This window comes from Cibotium barometz, chromosome 10, assembly GCF_041138505.1.
Source record: "Cibotium barometz isolate CiBa-2024 chromosome 10, ASM4113850v1, whole genome shotgun sequence".
Taxonomy (NCBI): Eukaryota; Viridiplantae; Streptophyta; class Polypodiopsida; order Cyatheales; family Cibotiaceae; genus Cibotium; species Cibotium barometz.
In genome coordinates, this window is record NC_141055.1 from 43,072,059 (window position 1) to 43,094,380 (window position 22,322).

General features: G+C 38.9%; 2 protein-coding genes across 2 annotated transcripts in view; both read left to right on the forward strand.

Annotated features, from left to right (window-relative positions):
* Positions 1-10,337: 10,337 nt before the first annotated feature.
* Positions 10,338-11,670, forward strand: LOC147634936 (large ribosomal subunit protein eL32z-like). Its single transcript, XM_086804195.1, has 3 exons — positions 10,338-10,533; positions 11,083-11,264; positions 11,366-11,670. The coding sequence occupies exons 1-3, from the start codon at positions 10,444-10,446 to the stop codon at positions 11,493-11,495; spliced, it is 402 nt and encodes a 133-aa protein (XP_086660321.1). The 5' UTR covers positions 10,338-10,443; the 3' UTR covers positions 11,496-11,670.
* Positions 11,671-17,153: 5,483 nt separating this feature from the next.
* Positions 17,154-22,322, forward strand: part of LOC147634937 (uncharacterized) — a 7,354-nt gene continuing 2,185 nt past the window's right edge. The window contains exons 1-6 of the mRNA XM_086804196.1: positions 17,154-18,890; positions 19,482-19,592; positions 20,261-20,293; positions 20,404-20,581; positions 21,963-22,144; positions 22,242-22,322. The exon at positions 22,242-22,322 is cut by the window's right edge and continues 62 nt beyond it. Coding sequence (XP_086660322.1) covers positions 17,346-18,890; positions 19,482-19,592; positions 20,261-20,293; positions 20,404-20,581; positions 21,963-22,144; positions 22,242-22,322 — 2,130 coding nt within the window. The 5' untranslated portion in view covers positions 17,154-17,345. The remainder of the gene's footprint in view (positions 18,891-19,481; positions 19,593-20,260; positions 20,294-20,403; positions 20,582-21,962; positions 22,145-22,241) is intronic.

Here is a 22,322-nt window from a genome sequence, read left to right on the forward strand (position 1 = left end):
GTCTCGTGTAAATGGAATTCTTTCAGGATGAGCCATGGTGAGTGTTAGTTGACCTAACAAATCCCATAACTTAAGGGTCATGAGATTGTGCTCTTGTTGTGGATAAATCTGTGCTTGGATTGTGGTGATTTTTTTGTAAAGTTCTAATCCAACCATAATTCTTGGGATATTCTCAATAAGATATGTTGGAAGTTCCAGCTCCTCCAAGGTCTCTTCTTCCCGTAATAATAATAGCAATTGCACAATGCATATAGGAGTGTGTAAGGTGACTGTTTCCATGGATTCATCAATTGAATATAATGAGTCACATATCCAAGTTCCACCAAGGATGACATCATACTTAAGAGAATTTGGGGTAACATGGAATCCAAATTCCACATTTCCACCGATTGTTTGAGTAGCATAGTTAAAGCAACCTGAAACTTCAATGTTTTGTCCATTGGCACCTCTTGCAAGACCATTGTCTTTAGGGATGATTTGAGGTTATCCCAATGACACCTAAGTGTCTATTATCATGATGTTATGACTAGCTTAAGGGTTAATCAATGCGTATTTGTGCTTAAAGTAATTGCTCGTTAGGAAAATCCAACCATACCATGATAGAATCTTCAAGAGGAACCATGGATGTTTCAGTTTCTATTCCAACTTCAGATCCCATTTCGGTGTCATATTTCCATTCACTTTCATCCACTACTTGGCTTTCAGCTTTTTTAATAGTACCCAAGGTGTACAATGGCACACTCGGTCCTCTTACAATTTTAACTGAGGCCTGTTTGGAAACTTGCGAATCCTTACAGTCATGTTCTATATAGCTCTTTATGTCTTGGTATAACTCATGTTTAGCCTTTTAATGGTGCAAGTGTTGACGCTATGCTAACTGCGCCATGAGAGAAAAGCACTCCTCCAAATGAGGATTTGAGGGACTGCTTTAACTTCGTAAGGGACACATCGAATTCCTCACGTGCTTTTTTAACCGCATTAATCGTGCAATCTGCCTCTACTGACTCTTTAAGAGAGTACGTCTTCCTTTTGAAAGAGAAAGACTCCTTTGGTTCTTGTATTTGGGTTGCTTTTTAGGTTTGACATTATGAGGTTCAATCATAACCAATGATCCTGTATGACACTCAATAACGCTAAGCATGCTCTCCTGAGCTCGCCTTTTGTGTTCCGCATATGTCATGTGATTATGATTTTCAGTCTAGGGTGGTTGGGCGGGTTCCAGTTTCTTGATTGGTCTGTGAGGTGCACTAAGTGACGAATCAAAACTTGTTTCATCCTCACTAAGTGATGTACTAGAACTTGTATCGTTTTCTAACTTTCCTTGGATTGTCAAGTTTTCATTATGTTTGCCCATGTAACAAGAACGAACATTCTTTTTTGATTTTTTATTCTATGTCTTACCAATGGGTTTTGTGCTTTGAGTGGTAGCCTTTGAGGTGGATGCTTCTCCATCATGTGTAGTTTTTTGCTCTATTGGGTTATATCCTACACAGGCTCTTTTCCCCCGTTCTTCACTTCAATTGTGGTGTTGATAGTTTGTTGCCCCTTATTTTTCTTGGGTTTAGAAGGTTTTATTTCCTCTTTTGGCTTGTGTTTTAAAACATGCTCTTCTACCCATTTCGAAGTGTTTTCTTTTGCATTCTTTCTTGCTGTTTCTTGTGCCTTGGCTTGTAAACGTGTAAGCACATTCAAAGGTACCGTAGACAATTGCTCGTTTTGCACACTTAAGATATTAAGAGTTGTATTCTATGAGGTTGCAGTGAGGCAACTCGCCTTGGGAAATCTTAGAATATGTGATCGATGCCACATCATTTACATATGGGTTGCAAGGTGTTAGTGATTGTGGGCATGGAAATATTCCAAACTGTACAGTTTGCTACTTTGTATGGTCCACGACAATAAAAACACTGAAATGTTCGTTGAACTATTTCTTGAGCAGTTTCGACCATTTGAACTGTGTTTGGTTGGGACACAAGAGATGGAGATTTTAAGTTAATTGTAGATGAATTAGGACATTGGGGCGTGTCATGACTAAAGGTTTTGCAATAAATGCAATACAAAAAAATAGGTGCCTTGTATGCACAATGGAGATTTGGATGGACGTAGTGATTGTATTGAACACAAGGCATCTCGCCCATCACTTGGAGAGGCATTAAGAATGTTTGGTTTTGAGGGGGCTCATCCTCTCTTGGAGATTCTGGTTCAAAATTTCTAGGCAAGGTTGCGTAGAATTTAGGGAATGACAATTCCAAAATCAATTTTTCTTTAGCCATTGCTTCACTTGGTTTAGATGAAGAACATCTCGTATCGTGATCATTCTCCATCATGTTGTCATCTAAACATATTGCTTCTTTACAACATTAATGGAATGTTTCCGGATTGGATACAATGATCAAGTTCTGTAAGTTATTATTCTTTAAGCCCATCATGAAACATCTCTTCAATTGAGCATCATTTAGTTTCTCTCATGGCTCACATCGTGAGTCTAAGATTTTTATCCGAAGGATAAAATCTCTAATGGTTTCATTTTGTTTTCGCTCAATTGAATAGAGTTCTTTTGCTACACTCCACCGATCACCTTATCTTGAAAAGCTGTGGATAAAGGTTGTTCTCAAAGTCCTGAAGTTTGCTTGATCGCACACCGACATCAATGTGATGAACCATCGACTAGCCTTTCCCACTAAGGATATGTTCAATACATGTACCTTGGTGGGGCAGTTTGAATTTCCAAAGGTTTCACATCTTTGTTCAAGCATTTGTATGAATTGAACAGGATCAATTGTTCCATCATATTTGCCCATGACTTTGGAAATCTGTACGGCCGTGTTTTTGTATGAATCACTAAGTCCCCGTGTGAGTGCTAATGTGGGTAGGGACTCACTTAAACCTTGGGCGACGCCCCTTCCTAGATTAGTCAATACATCTAAGGTGTGGGTATCTAGGGGTTGCAAAGGGTTGGAGGCTTAGGACTTGTATGATAGTGCTAGGTAAGGGGCCAAATCCTAGAGCGATTGATGTGACAGTGGGTGTAAAACCCGATGACACGCTCATTGTAGGCATGGCAAATGGAATGGGGAGATGCATTTGGGGCATAGACCTCAAGGGCTCAAAGATATCAGCCATTGGGTTCAGTTTTGGTGTAAGGCCACGTGTTGCCATATCTTGACGTTGTCAATTTCTTACAGCCCGTTACTTACAGCCTCAGGAGGCTTGGCGTACCCTTCACTGGGTCAAACGAGTGTCTGTTTGTCCTAATTAGCTTAAACGCTACACGCACGTAAACGACCTGAGATATTTTTTCGAAAAAAGTGCATGCCAGTAGTATCCGAGATGGAAGAGTAGGTCTCAAAACCTATTTTCCATCACTATCTCAAGATAAATTTTTTTTCTAGAAAGGTTTTCCCTGTTTTGCAACCCGTTTTCGAATGTGTTCCAAAAGGAATTTGAAAAAACTCTGTATGAGAGAGTTGTAGTATTTTTGGAGTACTACAACTATGTCTCTTTGAGTTTTTCATGATTTCATCGTTTAGACACCCAAAAGTAGCCTGAATATGGTTTGAAATCGTTTTCGGGTTGTCGGGTGATTTTAGTACTTTAAGGGTCGTTTTTTGCCTCGATTTTTGGTTCAAATTTTGAGACTGTTGGTCGGAGGCCAAAATGATGGATTTTGCCCTTGGAAGCTCAAGACCAATTTCGAAGAGCTCGATGCTGACTTTCCGATGAGCACTAAAGCGCGTTCGTCGGATTCACAATTTAGGAGATATAAGCCTCCAAACATGGCTGTTTTTCAGACTCCCTTTCATGACAAACCCCCTTTCACAACGTGAACCAGCAGGGTGCAGTTCACAATGTGAAGTGGACTTCAAGAATTTTATCAAATTTGATTTTTTTTTTGTTTAAGACCTTAAGACGTGAACCGCTTAAGGCGTGAGACCTTAACGCGTGATGCGTCTGATTTTTTCTTTTTTTCTTTTTTTCTTTTTGCATGAGACCTTAAGACGTGAACCGCTTAAGGCATGAGACCTTAACGTGTGACACGCTCGATTTTTATTTTTATTTTTATATTCGGGCGTGAGACCTTAAGGCGTGAACTGCTTAAGACGTGAACTGCTTAAGACGTGAACCGCTTAAGGTGTGAAACCTTAACGCGTGAAACGTTTGATTTTTTTATTTTTTATTTTTGGCGACACGGGGACTGTTTCACAACGTGAAACAATAGGTGTGGTTCATGGCATGAACTCAATGGTTCATATATTTATTTATTTTTCAGGAATGAGACCTTAAGGCGTGAACTGTTTAAGGCAGTTCACGACGTGAACTGGGTGGCTCACATATTTATTTTTATTTTTATTTTTTCAGGTGTGAGACCTTAAGGCATGAACTGCTTAAGGTGGTTCACGGCGTGAACTGGATGGTTCACATGTTTTTTTTTAATTTTTCGGGTGTGAGACCTTAAGGCGTGAACCGCTTAAGGCATAAAACCTTAACGCGTGAAATGTCTGATTTTTTTTATTTTTTTTATTTTTTTTATTTTTCAGACATGAGACCTTAAGGCGTGAATTGCTTAAGGCGTGAAACCTTAATACGTGAAACGTCCAATTTTTTTATTTTTTGTTGGAGTCTAGAGGAAAATTCGAATTTTCTTGTTTAGAGGAAATATTGTTTGAATTTTAAATTAGGGAGATATGGACATTTTCCCAAAAAGGCAAGTGGGAATAAAAAAGTCAACACTTTTATGACACACCCTTACACCCTTCATAAATGATCCCCAAAATGAATAATTTGATAACTCATTAGCATCATTTCATTCAATGCTCATTAGCCTTAATGAGTTATGTAAAAAAAAGTGCTTAAAAATTAATCAACAATTAATCTTATCACTAATCTTTTCCCTTTTTAGACTAATCAAGGTTTCTATTTAACCTAATTAATTCACACCATCATTGGATAGAGCATGAAATTGATAAGCTATGTGTATCAACTAATGTGTAAATTAATCTATAATTGGAAATTAATTAAACTCTTAATTTTAGTCTCTTCTCTTTATGCAAAATTAAGCAAAAGAGAGAAAAATTAAGTTACTCCTAATGTTTGCTAACACCCTAATGCATACAATTCAAACAAAAAACACACAAATCAAGTAAAAATTAATGATTGTAGTTCTATGTTTAACCTTAAAGAAAGCTACAATTCACTAAAGAAAGCGACAATTCACTAAAAATTACATTCTATTGCATTTTTTGATGCAATGGAAACAAACAAAGCCTAATACCCTTTGTGTGCAACCCCTAGGAACATTAAAAACCACATTAACAACAACAAAAATAATAAATTAAACAAAAAACATTCTTTACAAAACAAAAAAGAGAGCTATTTCTCATAAAATCACACACAAATCACCATCAAAACCACATCTTTTTCATGGGAAACCATTAATCAAGACAATGGCAATGGGTAATGCGTAGATTAGAGAAAAACAATGGAAAAAGCCAAGGGATGACTCCCCAGTAGCGGCGCCAAAAATGTTATGGCTCACCTTAACCCCCCTTGAAACACAACAAGAATTACCTGGTGAACTGCAACTCTCGTGAGGATCTTTCCAATGGCCGACCTTATAACCCTTGAGGTCTCCAAGCTCTACAACTCCTTGAGAAGCAATTCCAACATGTCTCCTGCGAGTGTTGTCACACCAGCGCATTGTACTACTACGTGTACTCATCCCTCCTCTCACCTCACATCACTCTCACACACACTCACTAGCATGCATTATAGAGAGAGATTAGCAAGACTCTATTGCACAAAGGGAGAGTTATTTGTATTATGAGAGAGCAAGACTCTATTACACAATGGGAGAGTTCTTTGTATTATGAGAGATATTCACTTATATACATGGCCATAAGTTTTCATACTCACTTAAACTGTGGCCGACCAAGCCCTTTCGGCTCATAAAAGGCCTAATGCTATTACAATGACTACTCTCATAATATATCCATGAAGTACATCACTTGGGACTTCATCCTAACTTACTACCACACGCTCTTGAAGCGAAAATCGCCATAAGTATTACATAGGACCATTAGGACGCCCGTGTGAGGTGGGAATACTATCCAAGGCCCTTGGTGCCTTGGGGGTATGCTAGCCCACACGCTGAGGAAATTGCATCTTTATGGGGATGAGGTGCAAGGGAGCGGCATAGCATAAACCCATGTTAGGCACACTAGAATGCACTCATGCACTGGGTAGGCAAGTTAGGCCTCTCGTGTTGCAGTGGAGGTTCATAGGTGCCAAGTGCCCTGGGGGATGCCCTCCCCACCTTGACGGGCGATCGGGCCGAAAGGTGGAAACGGGACCAAAAATGGTGGAAACGGCGGACCGGAGAGTGCCCCAGGGGATGCCCTCCCCACCTTGACAGCGATCGGACCGAAACGTGGAAACGAGACCAAAAATGGTGGAAACGGCGGACCGGAGAGTGCCCCAGGGGATGCCCTCCCCACCTTGACAGCGATCGGACCGAAACGTGGAAACAGGACCAAAAATGGTGGAAACAGCGGACCGGCGAGCCGTGCCGTGCCGACGAGCCGAGATATGACCGGCGGGCCGGCGGATCATGGATGGAAGGTAAGTCCCGAGCCTAGGCCGTGGGAGCTGGGCCGGGCATGAAGGTAAGTGATCGGTGAGACCTGCAAGGAAAACGCGCCAGACGGGCTGCCGTTTCCACCGTTTTCAGTCCCGTTTTCACGTTTCAGCCTAATCGCCACCGTCAAGGTGGGGAGGGCATCCCCTGGGGCACTTGGCACCTAGGAACCCCCACTGCAACACGGGAGGCCTAACGTGCCTACCCGATGCGTGAGTGCATTCTAGTGTGCCTAACATGGGTCCGTGCTATGCCACTCCCTTGCACCTCATCCCCATAAAGATGTAATTTCCTCGTTGCGGGCCAGCGTACCCCCAAGGCACCAAGGGCCTTAGATAGTATTCCCACCTCACAGCCCGTCCAAGTTGTAGATTTGGACACCATTGCTTCATATCTTGAATGTATGACCTTTTAGTGTATCTACCTTGACTCCTTGATATAAGATAATGATAGTAGCTCTTGTTAACCTTGACTCCTTGATATAAGATAATGATAGTAGCTCTTGTTAACCCTAGGAAATGGGTTACATGAACCGTTTAAGTAAGCAAGCCTATTTCTTACCTTGTAAGAAAACATTGACTTCTCAAAAACGAGCCGTGCGATTATGTTTATCAAACAAATTTTTATACATCACGGATTGCCAAAAGTTATTGTTTTTGATAGGGACTCTACATTTTGTAGTAATTTTTGGATCACTCTTTTCTTCAACTTAGGCACTAAGATAGACTTCTCCACTGCTTTCCATATCGAGAAACAAAATGGACAAATTGAGGTTACCAGTAGTACTATCTTGGATCTACTTAGAGCCTATGTTGCCCAATAACCTAATTCACAGGATACATATATTCATCTTTTGCAATTTGCATACAATAAGACTCCTCATTGTGCTACCACTCGAGCACCTTTCAATGTCATGTATGGAAAAGCATTGCCTATTTCAGCTACTAAACTTTCCTACAAAATTGAAGCTTTTGATCAATTCACTATTGATTTTAGTAGCATTTTGAATGATGTAAGACATTCAATTGCACATGCTCAAGAGCAATATGTTACGAATGCAAACCGTAAACGGCTATCTCTTTTGAAATTGGAGATTATGTACTTTTGAGAATTGAGAAACGTAGACTTAAGAGTGTTGAGAAATTCCCAGCCCATTAAGCTTACCCCAAGATTTTATGGACCTTTTAAGGCGATTCACAAAATTAATGATGTTGCTTACAGACTAGAATTACCTTCTCATTGGAAAATTCATTTCAGGTGAATTCGCTAAAACCTTTTAGGGAATCACTTCCCACTCATCTTGTGTATGAGGATCCACCTCTTATTGAGGGTGAGAAAAAAGTTTTGATTTGAGATACTATCATTGATTGAGAGATTACATCGACTCGTACTGGAAATCATTATATCAAATACTTGATGACTTTTTAAAATCATCCTCGTGAAGATGGAAGATGGGTGCCTAAGAAATATTTTCATGTCTTTCATGAGATCCTTCGTTCTTTTTAACAAACCTGCCAATTGAGGGTAATTGCAAACTCAAGCAAGAGGGAATGTTATAAGAATGTATTTTGAGCTCTCTTAAAAATAGTATTCTATCTTCTTAGATAACTTGGAAACACTTGGATTATCTTTCGTCATGCCAAATTATGTTAATATCATGGGTGATTCCATTGTAAATATTAATATGTTTGGTGTACATTGACGTATGTTTGGGGCCTCCAATGTTTGTTTCAGTTGGTTTGTATGATAGGATGATTTCATGGGTTACTTATGCTTGGCACATATGTGTGTGGTGATGGTTTGTATACTTATGAAATATTTGTTTACCAATTTATTGCTGGTTATTTTATAGGTGAAGAGGATTCAAAAGATTGAGGAGAATGCATATATTATTATTTAATGGCACACATTTTTGGAAACAAGCTTTGTATATATTTATACGAGCTTGTGCACATTTTGATTTAATTTGGAAGCTTAGATTTATCAAGTTAGACTTGAACATTCAAACTTTAATACTTTTGTAAAGCGTTATATGCTTTAACCCTAGCCTCAATTTATGGACACTCTATTTTGAGCATAAGAGAGTGTCGTGCAAGGAAAAGCAGCTTTTTGTATTTTTCAAGGCTATGGCCTATTCTTGGAATGAAATTATGTAAATACTCATGTGTGGGGAGAGGCCACACATATGAGGGGGAAAGATTGCACCCATTGTTGTGCCACTTTCATGAGCTAAGTATTTTGCATGTTATTTATTCAATTCTTGAATATGTTGAACATATGGTTTTTGATGAGGTATGTGGGTTGAATAATATATTTCTTACAAGTCTCTATATTCTCTATTTCCCTAGAAGTGAAATCGTGTTAAATAGATCCTTGACGAGGAGTTTGGGATCCTGGTTATTATTACACCTGGTATTCAAAGAGCCAAAGATGTGTTGAGAACACCTGACAGTGATCCATATGTACGGAGGTCTACGAGGATTAGATATCTAGTGGACATGCTAGATACGATTGGTATATGTATCCCATCATTTTGCATATATAGTCAAAGAAATATAAGAGATAGAGCCCACATGTTTTGAGGAGAAGCTGCCATGGATAGACTCAAGGTGTTCGATTTAGGAAATCACAACCATACCACATGCTTGAAAGGGTAAATAGTTATAACTTAATAATATTGGAAATTTACATCTCATCTCATGGTTGAATACTAATACAAACCAAACACTATGAGATTTAATAAACACAATGTGTTAACATGTACATTAGGTATTTTGGGTGCGTGACCATTATCATTTCTCACACACCGATGGGTCGTCCTCCACCTCCTTATTACAGACTTGCCATGCCAAGTGCGATTTGAACCCTCGAGACTTCAAAGCACTAACCACTAGGCTACGCGGGCAATGTACATTCTATATTTTTAAAACCCTCACCCTTGCATGCATGTCCTCTAGGGGATGTGAACGACACTCGATTTTTCACACATCCTAAGGGCATGCAAATATTTGAAACACCTGTGAGAATACCATGCAAGAAGCGTTGTGATATTTCGGTTCTTTTTTTTTTTTTCGGGTTTTGGGGGGAGGGGTGGTATGCCGCATACATAGAGCGCCATGATGAAATAAATGCGTTTTCTAGTCTTTCTTTTCACAGCCCATGCATGGAGTTAGATAGTTGCAAGTCCCAAGGATCAACACCAAATTTAAATCACAATAGCAAAGGGCTAATATATATATGTTACTATTCTACCCCCTCTATTCACTCTATGCCATTAATTAATTAATGGGATAAGGTTAAATTAATTAATTAACCTTTGCGTACCCGTGCCCAACTCGCCTCAACCACCCTCCCTCGCCCCAGCTTCCGTTGTGTTGCCCAGCAGCGAGCCCTCAACTCCAGCACCCTCTCCTCGTCCCTTTCGCTCTCCCCCTCGCCCTAGCCTCTTCTCGTCCCTCTCCCTCCCTCTCATTCCACACTAGCGTCCCCTCCATCTCCGGCTCAAGCACCTTTTATACCACTCGAAGTCGGCGTCCGATGAATTTAGAAGGCACTAGATTTTTGCCTAAGGTTATTGCAGCTTTAATTCTTTTGTTCGAAGGTTTACGCTCGCCCATTAATTAATTAATAGCAAACCAAAATTTTGGTGCCATATTAACACACATTTTATAGGGGGGAAAAAAAAAACAACAAAAGGCTGTTACACATTTAGGGTTTAGTGGTTAAGGTTCCTCACACCATTTATTCGGGCTTCCAACCATAAAAGGTTTTCTTGGCGAGGAGGCTGCTGCAGCTCGCGAGGAGGAACGATGGTGGCCCCTTTGGTGAAGCCCAAGATCATCAAGAAGCGCGTCAAGAAGTTCAAGCGCGCGCAGAGCGACCGCAAGATCTGTGTTAAGGTAAGGGTCGGTGAATCCCTACCGTTGATCGCGATTACGTATTCTCCTATGGAGCTTAGTCTGATATCGAGATTAGAGAGAGAGAGAGAGAGAGACAGAGAGAGAGAGAGAGAGAGACGTCTGCGAGTGTAGTGATAAGAGGGGCTTGATCTGTAGGGAAGCGCGAGAGTTCTTTTTTTTCGGGGATCTGTGTAAGAAAGAGTTTTCTATATGGACATGGAGATGTCTGTGTGTTGAGGTGGAGTAAGAGAGGTCTGTGTGTGGCTGTATGGATGTCTGTGTATTGAGAGAGAAAGGCTGTGTGCACAGAAGAATCTGTGTGGCTGTGTATACAGAGGGATATGTGTTTGTGGGGAGGCTGTGTGCAGAGAGAGGGATATCTGTGTTTGCATGGAGAGGCTGAATATCGAGAGGAAATAGTGCCTGTTTCTTAGTCGATTGGGAGAAGGGATTTATATTTGTAGAGCATACCCCCCCCCCCTCTCTCTCTCTCTCTCTGCTCTTACACCACACTCATCCAACTTAGGGTTATGCCGGTTTTATTTTTAGCCAAGCTGGCGCAGACCCAAGGGTATCGATTCTCGAGTCCGGAGGAAGTTCAAAGGATGCATCTTGATGCCTAACATTGGGTATGGGTCCAATAAGAAGACTAGGCATGTGCTTCCAAGTGGGTTCAAGAAATTTCTGGTGCACAACCCGGCAGAACTTGATTTGCTCATGATGCACAACAGGTCAGTGAGGAAATTATACTATGTAATTCATTTAGCTATCGGTATATTATTGAGGTACCTTTTAACATTTCATTTCCATTGTTTTCCTTCTTTCAAAACAGGAAGTTTTGTGCCGAGATAGCACATAATGTCTCAACATTGAAGCGGAAGTCCATTGTGGAACGTGCTGCTCAGCTCAACATTTCTGTTACTAATGCATCTGCCAGGCTCCGTAGCCAGGAAGATGAATAGGATAGCTGAATTTTATGGAGTAAAATGAGGCACGTTTAAGTTTTGAAGCAAATTTTTCATGGAAGAGCAATTTTTGGAAGTGAAACTGCTCACCCCAGTGGTGTAGTTTTGGATCCGCTCATTATGATTGACCTTGTTGTTTTAGTTGTGCTCTAAGCTGCATTTTATCTTTAAATATTCTAGTGTCTAGATTCAGTCCTCTCTTGGCTCAAAGGTTCATGGAGCCCATGGGCCAATCTTAACCGAACACTCCTAACTACTGTTGCTTGTTTGTTTTTGAAATATGGCAATGGTCTATTACCTTGGTTCTGCTTGTTTGAAAGCTAATGAAGGCCTTTCCAAACCACTCTATTGCCCTAAAGGTCTGTAGATGTGATGCCAGATGGAGGTTGAGGATGTTGTGTGCATAGAAGCCTTCTAAACTTATCTGTCCCATGTGTGAGAAATCTGGATGCATATGTGAGCCACCTCATCATCTACTTCCCTCGTAGCCATTCAAAGGTAAACCATCTTCTGCCTTCCGGACCCTGGTGTTTCTTTTTTCATGCCCTATGTAGTATTTAGATATTATGGTGGTATACATTGTATATCAGCTTAATGATTACTATATTGTGTTGTAGTTAGTGTATTCTACCATACTATAAGATATCGTATAAGTTTTGCCTATCTACAGTAAATACGTTAATTTACATTTCATACATAATTAGGTGGGTCTGAATGTCATTATTTGCTTCTTGAAAGAAATATATTCTAAGAGCCTTCATAAAGCTATTAAGATTAGCTTTACATGCAGTATAGTTGGATTATACCCCCCCCCCTCTCTCTCTCTCTCTCTCTCTCTCTCTCTCTCTCTCTCTCTGATAACTGTGCAGGAACCCATGCTCTAGTATGCGCCAGTGAACTTTCACTTATTGAAACAGAGATCTTTGAAATGTATTGATTTCTGGAGAAAAACTAAATTACAGGGACAAAGCGTCTAGAATCACATGGTACCTAGTTAACCCTTTGCTCAATACACCAAATCTTGCCAGGTCTCTCAAATAATTCCCTAGGAGATTCTACTCCCATCCAAATTCCAAGCAGGGTAGTGCCACTTCGTGTTGAAGAAAGGATTTTTGTTTTGTTTGAAGAGAATAACACATTTTCCCAGGGCTTACCTGGAGGAGTCATTCAAGAGAATCTAATAGTGGGAAACTTATGTTTACTCCTACACTCCGAGAGACAGAGAGAGAGGGAGAGGGTATTAACCTTGAAAACATGTGGAGTCTTGACATTTCCTTGTAAATTGGTCATGCTTACATTTTCTGGTGCATTTGTGAGCCTTGCTTCATGGAGTAGGGAATGGCCATTCCCAGCCGTCACCGTCTGCTGGGAGCATGACACCTCAGCTCCCATAATGGAAAAAAATTGAATGGTACAGACACTAATGCCACATCAGCAAGCAGAATCTCCATTGCGGTTTCTCAGGTGAAAAGAACCGGCTGGTTCAGAATCTGGTGGACCAGTGACCGTGACGGAACCAGAAGTCAAAGCCCTGAATGAGTTGGCTTTACCTCTCTCCAGTGCTAGATGCCCCCGACTTCCAGTGGCCAGCCTCCATTTCCACATGTCCAGTGGTTTATGTCCAGCACGATCTGGCATGGACTACATGGTCACGGTCAAGACACTCTACGTACTCAGTTATCATTTGTTCACACTCCCTCCTTAAGTCAGCAAGAGAGATTTCTTGCCCTTTTTTTTTTTGGTGGATGCCCTCTGCAAGAGATTCCTAGATTAACTTGTGCTTAAGCTTCTGCCATACTCTCGGTCTATACCACAGACAATCCACAAACTTGATCAAGTATTCTTACCTCGCTATTAGTCATCAACCTCATCAGTTAGTTCAATGAGGGGCAAGCGATCTGATTTTATATTTGGTCATCTCCTGGAATCTGTTTTTACTTATTGGGGGTAGGTTCGATGACATGCTTGAAGCTAGGTGTCCAAGAAGATTGTCTTAAGGCTTGGCCATTTGTGATGCCTAATGTTAAAAACTGTACTGGGAGGGCTCTTATCTTAAACGTATCAATGTGTAACTATGAAAACGGTTTTCCAATGTTATGGCATTTTGATTTATCTTCTTGCTGTAGAAACCACTTAGAGAATGATAGTATTGGGGTTATATTTGGGAAAAATGTTTTGACCGTGTGTTAAGCTATTGTTGACTACATGATGCAGAGATTCATTATAACTATTTATACAAATGTCCAAGATCCCTTTGCAATTAGTTAAAATTGCAAAATAAATATTATTTCAACTAATTAATGAATTTTGTTTTTCATTCATTGTAATCCTTTTTTTTTGTCCATTCTTTGATATTACTCATTATGAGAGTGTTGGAATTCTTGATAGCTATACGATTAGGGAGGTATTTGATGGGCAAAGAAAGAGGGTGAATCAAGTTTTTGGAAGATATGCATATATGTCTCTAGGCAACTATGTGGTTGGGAGAGGTACATCTCAATGCTAGAGTTTGCGCACACCAGTGCTAAGCATTCGATGATCGGTAATAGTTATTTTAGATCTTGTACATATATCAAATCTGCAATGTTGATGGGACTTGAGCTATTCAGTTTTATTTTGCAATTAGAGGTTTATGCAAGAGATTGATTTGTGCACGATTCTACCACCAGTGCTCAAGATAGAGCGCAGTTGTATGTTGACAAGAAGTGCTTGTCTAGGAAGTTTTTTGAGGGAATATGCTTGCATATTTGGTAGTACACAAGAGTTGTGGGGCATTGCAAGCGAGGATGGATTCCCTAGGTATGAGGAATTACCCAATCCTCGTGTGGATAGATAATGTGAGCTGCGGTAATTGTTTTGTGATTTCAGGTTGTCTGATTCCGTGTGAGTTGGAAAGTGAGGTTGTATGGATTTCCCGTAACTTAGATTTGGTTTTAATTTTGACATTTGTTTCACAGAGATAATCTTGTAGGAACTGTGGCTTGTGATTAAGCTAGGTGTGATGTAGGTAACCATGTGAAAATGTCAGATGTGTGAGCTTGAGCTTGGCTTCAGTTGTTTTGATGTGGTTAGGTAAGGCTTTTCAAGAATCCTTTCAGAGAGTGGAAACATCATAGGTGGGGAAGTATATTATGTACCCAATGCTAACCACATGGTAGGTGGGGCCTAATTTGGGGTTGATCCAAGACATACTTTGTTGACCTTCCATTCACAAGTTGCAGATCTAGGACATATACTTCGTTGACATAAAAAGGTCATACATCATCATCATAGCTTTTCGTTCCATTGTGGAGGATGGTACTTTTGCCTTTTGATTGACATAAGCTCATAGTATAGGTAGCCAGTTTTTGATTTTAAAAAATGGTTTTTTCCATTGATCAATATTTTCATGGAGCTATTGCATTACTCTTTGGTATGATAAGATCTTTGGGGTCTTTTATAAAAACATAATATATCAATCCATCTTTCTTTATGTCTCTCTTCTTTGCATGTGTTCGTTCATTTCTTGTTTGCAAAGGTATGTATTTGTGCAATAGATGAATGAAGGCCTAACAAAGTAGAGTGATATGTCTCTTGCTTGGGTGTGCGTTTTGGGTGACATAGATCCTTCTTGTGTAGAACCTCCATGGATTCTAGGCTTCTCTCACACACTATAGTGTGTATACCCATTTTTTCCCCTTTTCGAAAGCCCTCCTTCAAGGGCATGTAGTCCAGCTAGAAGCTACACCACTCTCACACACAACTCTACGATGTCGGGCTTAAACCCACGACCTCTAGGTTAGGGTGGATTGTGATGAGGTGAGTCACTCGAGCAGTGCTTTTGCTGACAATGTGTATATACCCATTTTGATTGTGGCTATTAAGGTGGTCGTGCAAGTAATCAATACATGTGTTTAGAGTATTGTTCATGTTTTGGTGCTTTGAATTGTTAGTTGAAACCACCTTAGTTAGTATATAGGTTTTTTGAAATTACACATTTGTTTGTGATAAATTTCCATAAAGAATACTCTTAGGTTAGTTTAGTTCTACAAGTAAGAAACATCGATTAAACTAATGCTTAATTAAGTTGCCTTTGGTGTTGCAAGCTCGAGCTCAAGTTCATATACTCAAGCTCAAGCTCATTCTTAACAAATACATACACAAATAAGAACATAACAACATCAATAATGTCCATCAACGTAACCTCCACTGTACTGCCAAAAATTCATGCTAAATTCAAGAAATACTTCTACTGATTACGTACTTAACTTTTTGCAGATTACCAAATAAAACTATGCATGAAAATATCTTCTTAGTTCAAGATATAATATCTAACATTCTCACATTAGGCACCCATAATCAACATTGTACTAATAAGACCCCCAAAAAAGATGCTAACCCTAGTTTTTAGTTTTGTTATAAAGGTAATTTGTATAGCTTGAAAAGAATTTGCAAAAAATCATTTTAAAGAAATTCTTTCTAAAAAATTTCTTCCAACAGAAAAAAAAATTAAAAGCTTATTTTAAAAAAATGTCATTCAACCTTTTGCACAAAGGTTTTTACTTTTTGAGTTTTTCTTTGAAAGCATCTTAAATAAATTTTTACACTCTATAAATATACTTTAAACATGTATATAATTTATTGGCATGTACCTTCCATCAATTGAAGACAGTTTTTTTAAATACATCTCTTTCAAAGCAAGGCTAATATAATGTAAACTCTTACCATACGTAGATGCGTACTAATTGAGCATACTTAATTAAAATATTTCAAAATATTCTTAAGTCATGTTTGTGTATGAAGCCATTTTTATGATTCAATTACAAAACTCTGCTATCAGTTAAATTGAGGTGGATTTAGGACAAAGATGGGGACTTTAAGTTATTCTTATTTAGAGTTCCATATTTATGTAACTAATATTTTCCCACAAAGCAAGCCTCCGTGCACACTACTTAATATCAAAGAGCACTGCTTTATCTAAAGCTTTTCCTTCCTTATAGATGTTAGAATCATGCAAATAGATCTTTGTTTGCATGGATCTTTCAACTCCTCATGTTTGTCTTCAAGTCTTGAAATTATTTTGGAAATGTTCTTAAGTACTTATCTTTGACTCATACAATGTGATGAAAATCGAATGAAAATTTTGATAAATTACTATCCAAATGTCTGGGCCAAGATTAACTTTGATCTATTTCCACTTATAAGTTCAACAACTTAAGTCTTTGAGAGACTTTATATATATATATATATATATATATAACTCTTTAGGGTGCTTCAAGACTTCCGCCTTAACTAGAAAGACCTAAATTTTTGAGCAAAAAGCCAAAAAAAATATATACGGAGTTTGCCAAGGCACCTCTTGAAGAATGTGCCAATGCCATTATTTTATTTAACAAAAAAACACTCTCTAATCCCTCTTACTAGGCTAAAAATATGCGGTGGAGAGCATACCGAGCCAAGCTAGCCTCCTTTTTGTTTTTATTAAGATTATATGATTCTTAGGCTGGCGATTAATCCAAAGAGGATTGTTGTTATCGATAATTACGCAGTAAAAAGTAACTTTGATGCGTTTTTCTTGGCCAAACTAAAGCCCACCAATTAAAAGAGTGTGATTCCTTGTTGCATAGCTTAGGAGCAAACCTTAATTGATGCCACACCCTCTACCGAAAGCTCCCCATTGCTTGATGCAACACTTCCATTCCCTTGGCAATCCCTTCCTTAATCACAGCTTGCAATACCCACCCCTTAATGCCTTCCTAATTCCAGAGAAAATAGATGTCCTCTTTTTAATTAACTCCTGATACCCATTCCAATCCTTTAATGTCTTCCTAATCCCCCCCAAAAAGCCCTCGCTAATTTGGGGTCCGAATGCCAATGGATAATCCGGAGGTGATTAATTCCAACCTGCCAACCAGAAGGTCAGGGATTAAGAGCACGAATAATCCTAGCCGATCTGCAGCTAATCCCAATTTCGATGCTTGGTCCAACTCAAGCCTGCAATCGATTTCCACACAAACATCAGTGTATGCGCCCACTTACATTCCAAGAAACATAGTAACATCAGATTGGTATGACTCAAGGAATGATTCAGATACATCAAATGGGCCATCTGTTGCTAATCGCGGGCAGAGGGTCAATCTTAAGAACACTAATCCGATGGCACAGATAGCAGAAAATGGTCCAGTAGGCACTAATGTGGGCGCAAATCTCACGAGATCAAGCAGTGAGAGGTGTATTGCTCCAGAAGAAACTGGCTATGGGAGCTCGGGAGGAAAATCGAAGAGCGAAGCCTATATGAGATCTAACAGTGCTGTAGGTTACCTCTCTGATGCGCCGTCTGTTTCAAGCACAGGCTCTAGCAGGTTGCGAGGCAACGCGGCCCGTTTGAATGCTGGGATTCCCGCTCAAAATGGATTTTCAAATTTTGCAGCAGCCAACAAGAGGAGCTCGGCCGCGTCGAGCCCCCCGTTCACCAGCCACTCGGAGAGCAGTTTTGAGCAGTTCCCGCCCTCTGTGTATGAAGAAATGCAGCCCAATTTGGCTGCGCCCGCCCAGGCCAACAAGAGAATGGGTCATGGGTTGTCATTCAAGGAAAGGAACTTCGCCTTCGATTTTGAGAACAACAGCCTCACAAGCTCCATAGGCGTGCATGAATATGAAGACCCATTTCATGGACCTCATCGATCTCAATTGGGGGGCACTGCATATGGCCGGCCTCCATCTCATCCTCACCAATCTCATCTGCCCCACGATCTTCAGCACCCTGCACAACCACCCTCACAACAAACACTACCACCACCAGCACCAAAACACACCCTCGGAGGCGTCGTAGACCCTTCCACCATCAATGACGGCTATAGTAGTGGTGACAACATACATAGCTCAAGGAGGACAATCAGTAGAAATGGGGACTCCAAAGAAATGGAGGCCTCTGGAGACGACAATAATAGCATATCATTGTCTTCCAAAGCCAGCAGAGTTAGGTCTGTTCGCCTTAGCACTACCTCCTCCTCTAACCTCAGCATCAAAAGCCCATTTGAGCCCCCCCTCATCACTAGACAAATAAGTGGCTTAAAAGCTAGTGCATTAGAGTCCTTAGAGCAAGACACCACTATTTCAACAAGTGATGGAGCTTCAAGTGAAGGTGGTGGAGGGCAAGGGCCATCCACCATAGAAAAGGCTCTTAGAGCAGGGAACAAGGGTACATTCTTGCTATGCATACCTAGAGGAGTTTGTAGGCTAGAAGGAGAGTTAAGGAAGATTGGACCAAACTCACATGCCAACTCCATAGGTGACAACAAACACACTTCTACCAAAGATAGTGTTAAAATGCTATGGGCGGACCTCTATCAACCTCCATCCTTTGATGCCTTCCTTTGCCATGTCCAACAAGCTCAACTTCTTCGCCAATTGGTAAGCTCATCTTTTAAAGAATGCCAATTTTGCATATTTTCACATCTTGCTTTTAGCTTGTGCTTGTGTTGTACTAACTCACACCATGTTAACTAGTTAAGGACATGATTAATCATTATGCATGTCATATATGCACCATTGTGCTTGTTCAATTGTTTTAGTTTAGACTTTACACCATCTTCGACCAACCAATCATCTCAACAAATTTGCACATTATATTTTAAAGCTACTTAAGTGTTAAGCTCCACATTTGAGCCACCAATGATCTTATTTGTGTTTCCTTTACTTGCTAAAGCTTCATTCAATTCTCCTCTTTCTTTCAAATTCGATTTTTAGTGATTTAGGTATGTTACATCAAATCTCTTAAAACTTATCAATGTAATTTTTTGTGAAGAAACAATAGTGTTTGTCCCTTATGGTTGTAATTCATGACCTTGAAATAAGAATAATAAGCTCTTAAGCTTATAGACTTTCTTGATTTATATCTATATTTGAACTTTTTGGTTCTCATAATTCTCTGTGTTTGGGTTAATAATCGCAATTACTATAGAAAATGTAGAGCTAACAGGATATTTTGACGTTGTGATATAGATTTCCCAAAGAAATTGCCCTCATATCCTCTTTGATGGTCCATGTGGATTTGGCAAAAAGTCATTGATCATGGCCCTACTTAGAGAAATCTTTGGACCAATTGCTTGGAAGGTACGAGTTTTCTTTGGTCTCTTATTTTGGGAGCTCAACAATTCAACTAACCACTCTACACACAAAGGATAATTTCTAGAGTTTTCTACTAATTTAAGATATCTACATTCAAGGCATTTAGATTATTTCAATTCTCTTTGGAAAATTTACCTTTGAAAGACCTTAAAAAGAGGCTACAGTTCATTGTATATAAAGGCAAATTTTTATTGTCTTCATAAAGGGCATATAACATTCATGTTTGTCTCCTCTTTCAAGAACTTACACATTAAAAAATATCCAATACTAGGTTCAATTCAATTCCATCAAGAATTCTTATATTGTGCTTTGCAATATCCTTAGAGAGAGTTGTTAACTTTGGCATTTAATATGAACATTTATATTTTATAGGTTTTAACACCTTTGTTTAAATAACTTCATAGTATTTATGCTTGGACTCTCCTTAAAGAGACGATATATAGAGAGGCATTATGACCTTGCATGCAATTTGCATGTAAATGCTTCTCAAAATACTTTTATTACTACTGAGTCACCAGCCCTTTCCTTTTAGAAAATTCTATAGCATAAAGCTTTAGAAAAGAGAGATAAGAAGGAAATCACATAGCCTTAAATAATCATTGTATCAAAATTTTTATTTTCATTCATATATTTATTTTTTGATTTTGGTTTAGGTATATCCTGAGACAAGAGAGTATGGTAAGCCGGTGAGTTTTTTTAATATCTTATCAATTAACTCGACTATTTTTTAAATTACATATAAATTCACTTTCTCTCATGCATAATTATTTCACCTTGGAATGCTTGATTTTTTAAGGGTGAGAGAAAAATCACTACACAAGGAGTAGCAAGCAAATGCCACGTGGAGTTGGATGTTGAAAGGCTCGGTGAAAATGCAAGGCTCATACTTATGAAATTGTTTAAAGACATAACTCAAAGCATGGAGTCTTCACAAGTATTTGATGATGGAGACTCATATGCAACAGAATTTAGAGGTAATGTAACCTTGCAGTACTAGAGTCCATGCATACTTTTTGACAATGTCATTGTTGGAAACATAGTTAGAGTTTAAGTGACCTTTTACTTTAGTATAACCTTGCAATATCTAGTCTTCAAAATTACATGAACTAATTCTTCCTTAGATGTATTATTTTCTACCTTAAGTGGATTCGAGTGCTTGCTCATACTCACTTGAATCTTAAGCATGAGAGGTGAAATATTATTATTTTCATGTAATAATGAGCGAATAAACGCTTAGCAATTGATCAACTAAATTATTTGACACTAATTTTGCTTATCATCACTCATGAGCTAAACTAATTAATTTGTTTATCCAAAAACACACACACGCACATGTGCGCGCGCGGACACACACACACACACACACACACACACACACACACACACACACACACACACACACACACACACACACACACACACACACACACACACACACACACACACACACACACACACACACACACACACAAACACACACATGGATATGCATACTATGCTTATAAAAATTGTGTAATTATAAAGTTGGCACAAACACGTCCAAAAAGTCTTATAAACATATTGTAATACCCTTGTTCCTCCTCTTCTTCTTCTTCTTTCTGAAAGAAACGTATCGTGCCTTGAGTGTTTAAACTCCTATAATCAAAGCATGAGTGCTTATTTTTGGCATGAATGCATTTTTTTTTGGTCTAAATAAGTAGTTAGAGGGTTAATGATGACACTTTTAGGTTCTTTAAATATCTTTATAAGTGGAAAGGTTTATCTATACATGGGTCTACTCAATGCCATTTGATTTAAATAAGAATTGAGAGAGTTGAGGTTTTTTGAACCTCTACCAATTAAAGGGTAAACTATTAGAAGTGAAAGGCTACTCCTTCCTCTTCAAAATAAGAATTGAAGGACTTGCGACTTTCATTCTTGGATCTTCAAAAAGTGACTATAGGCACAACCTACATCCAATGTAAAAAAGGTTTCAAACATAGCATTAAAAAGATCTTTATAAATTAAATTACTTTAGGTAGCTCTAGCCATACACTTTTATAAATAGGGTGAGGTTATTAACCTACATCCAATGTAAAAAAGATTTCAAACATATCATTAACAAGATCTTATAAATTACTTTACTTAACTCTAACCATACACTTTTATACATGGGGTGAGGTTACTAAAGGTCTAATTTTCTAAAAATTATGGAGTTTTCTTTATGTTGTTATAGTGTTATATTTTATAAAATGTGTATGATATTATAAATTACTTTATGTAATTCTAACCATACACCTTTTATAAATAGGGTGAGGCTACTAAAGGTGTAGCTTCCACTAATTTTCTAAAAATTATGGAGTTTTCTTTATGCAGTCATAGTGTTATACAAAGTGGATAGGTTGTCCAAGGATGCACAACAATTAATCAGGGGGTTAATGGATCGTTATGGAGACACATGCAAGCTCTTACTATGCTCCAATAACGTTAGTAACATGGTTGACTCTATTAAAGCTCGTTGCCAACTTATTGGTGTGGATCATCCCTCCCAACAAGAGGTATATGATGTGTTGTCCTTACCAATTTAAAATGTTAAATGTTCTAATCATCTATGATGAGATTTTGATGGCTTAGTTTTATAAAAATATGAATCAGATTGTTAGTGTTCTTCAACATATTGCGGAAAAGGAGAAGATTAGGGTCTCCCTCAAATTTGTTACACGCATTGCTATCGAG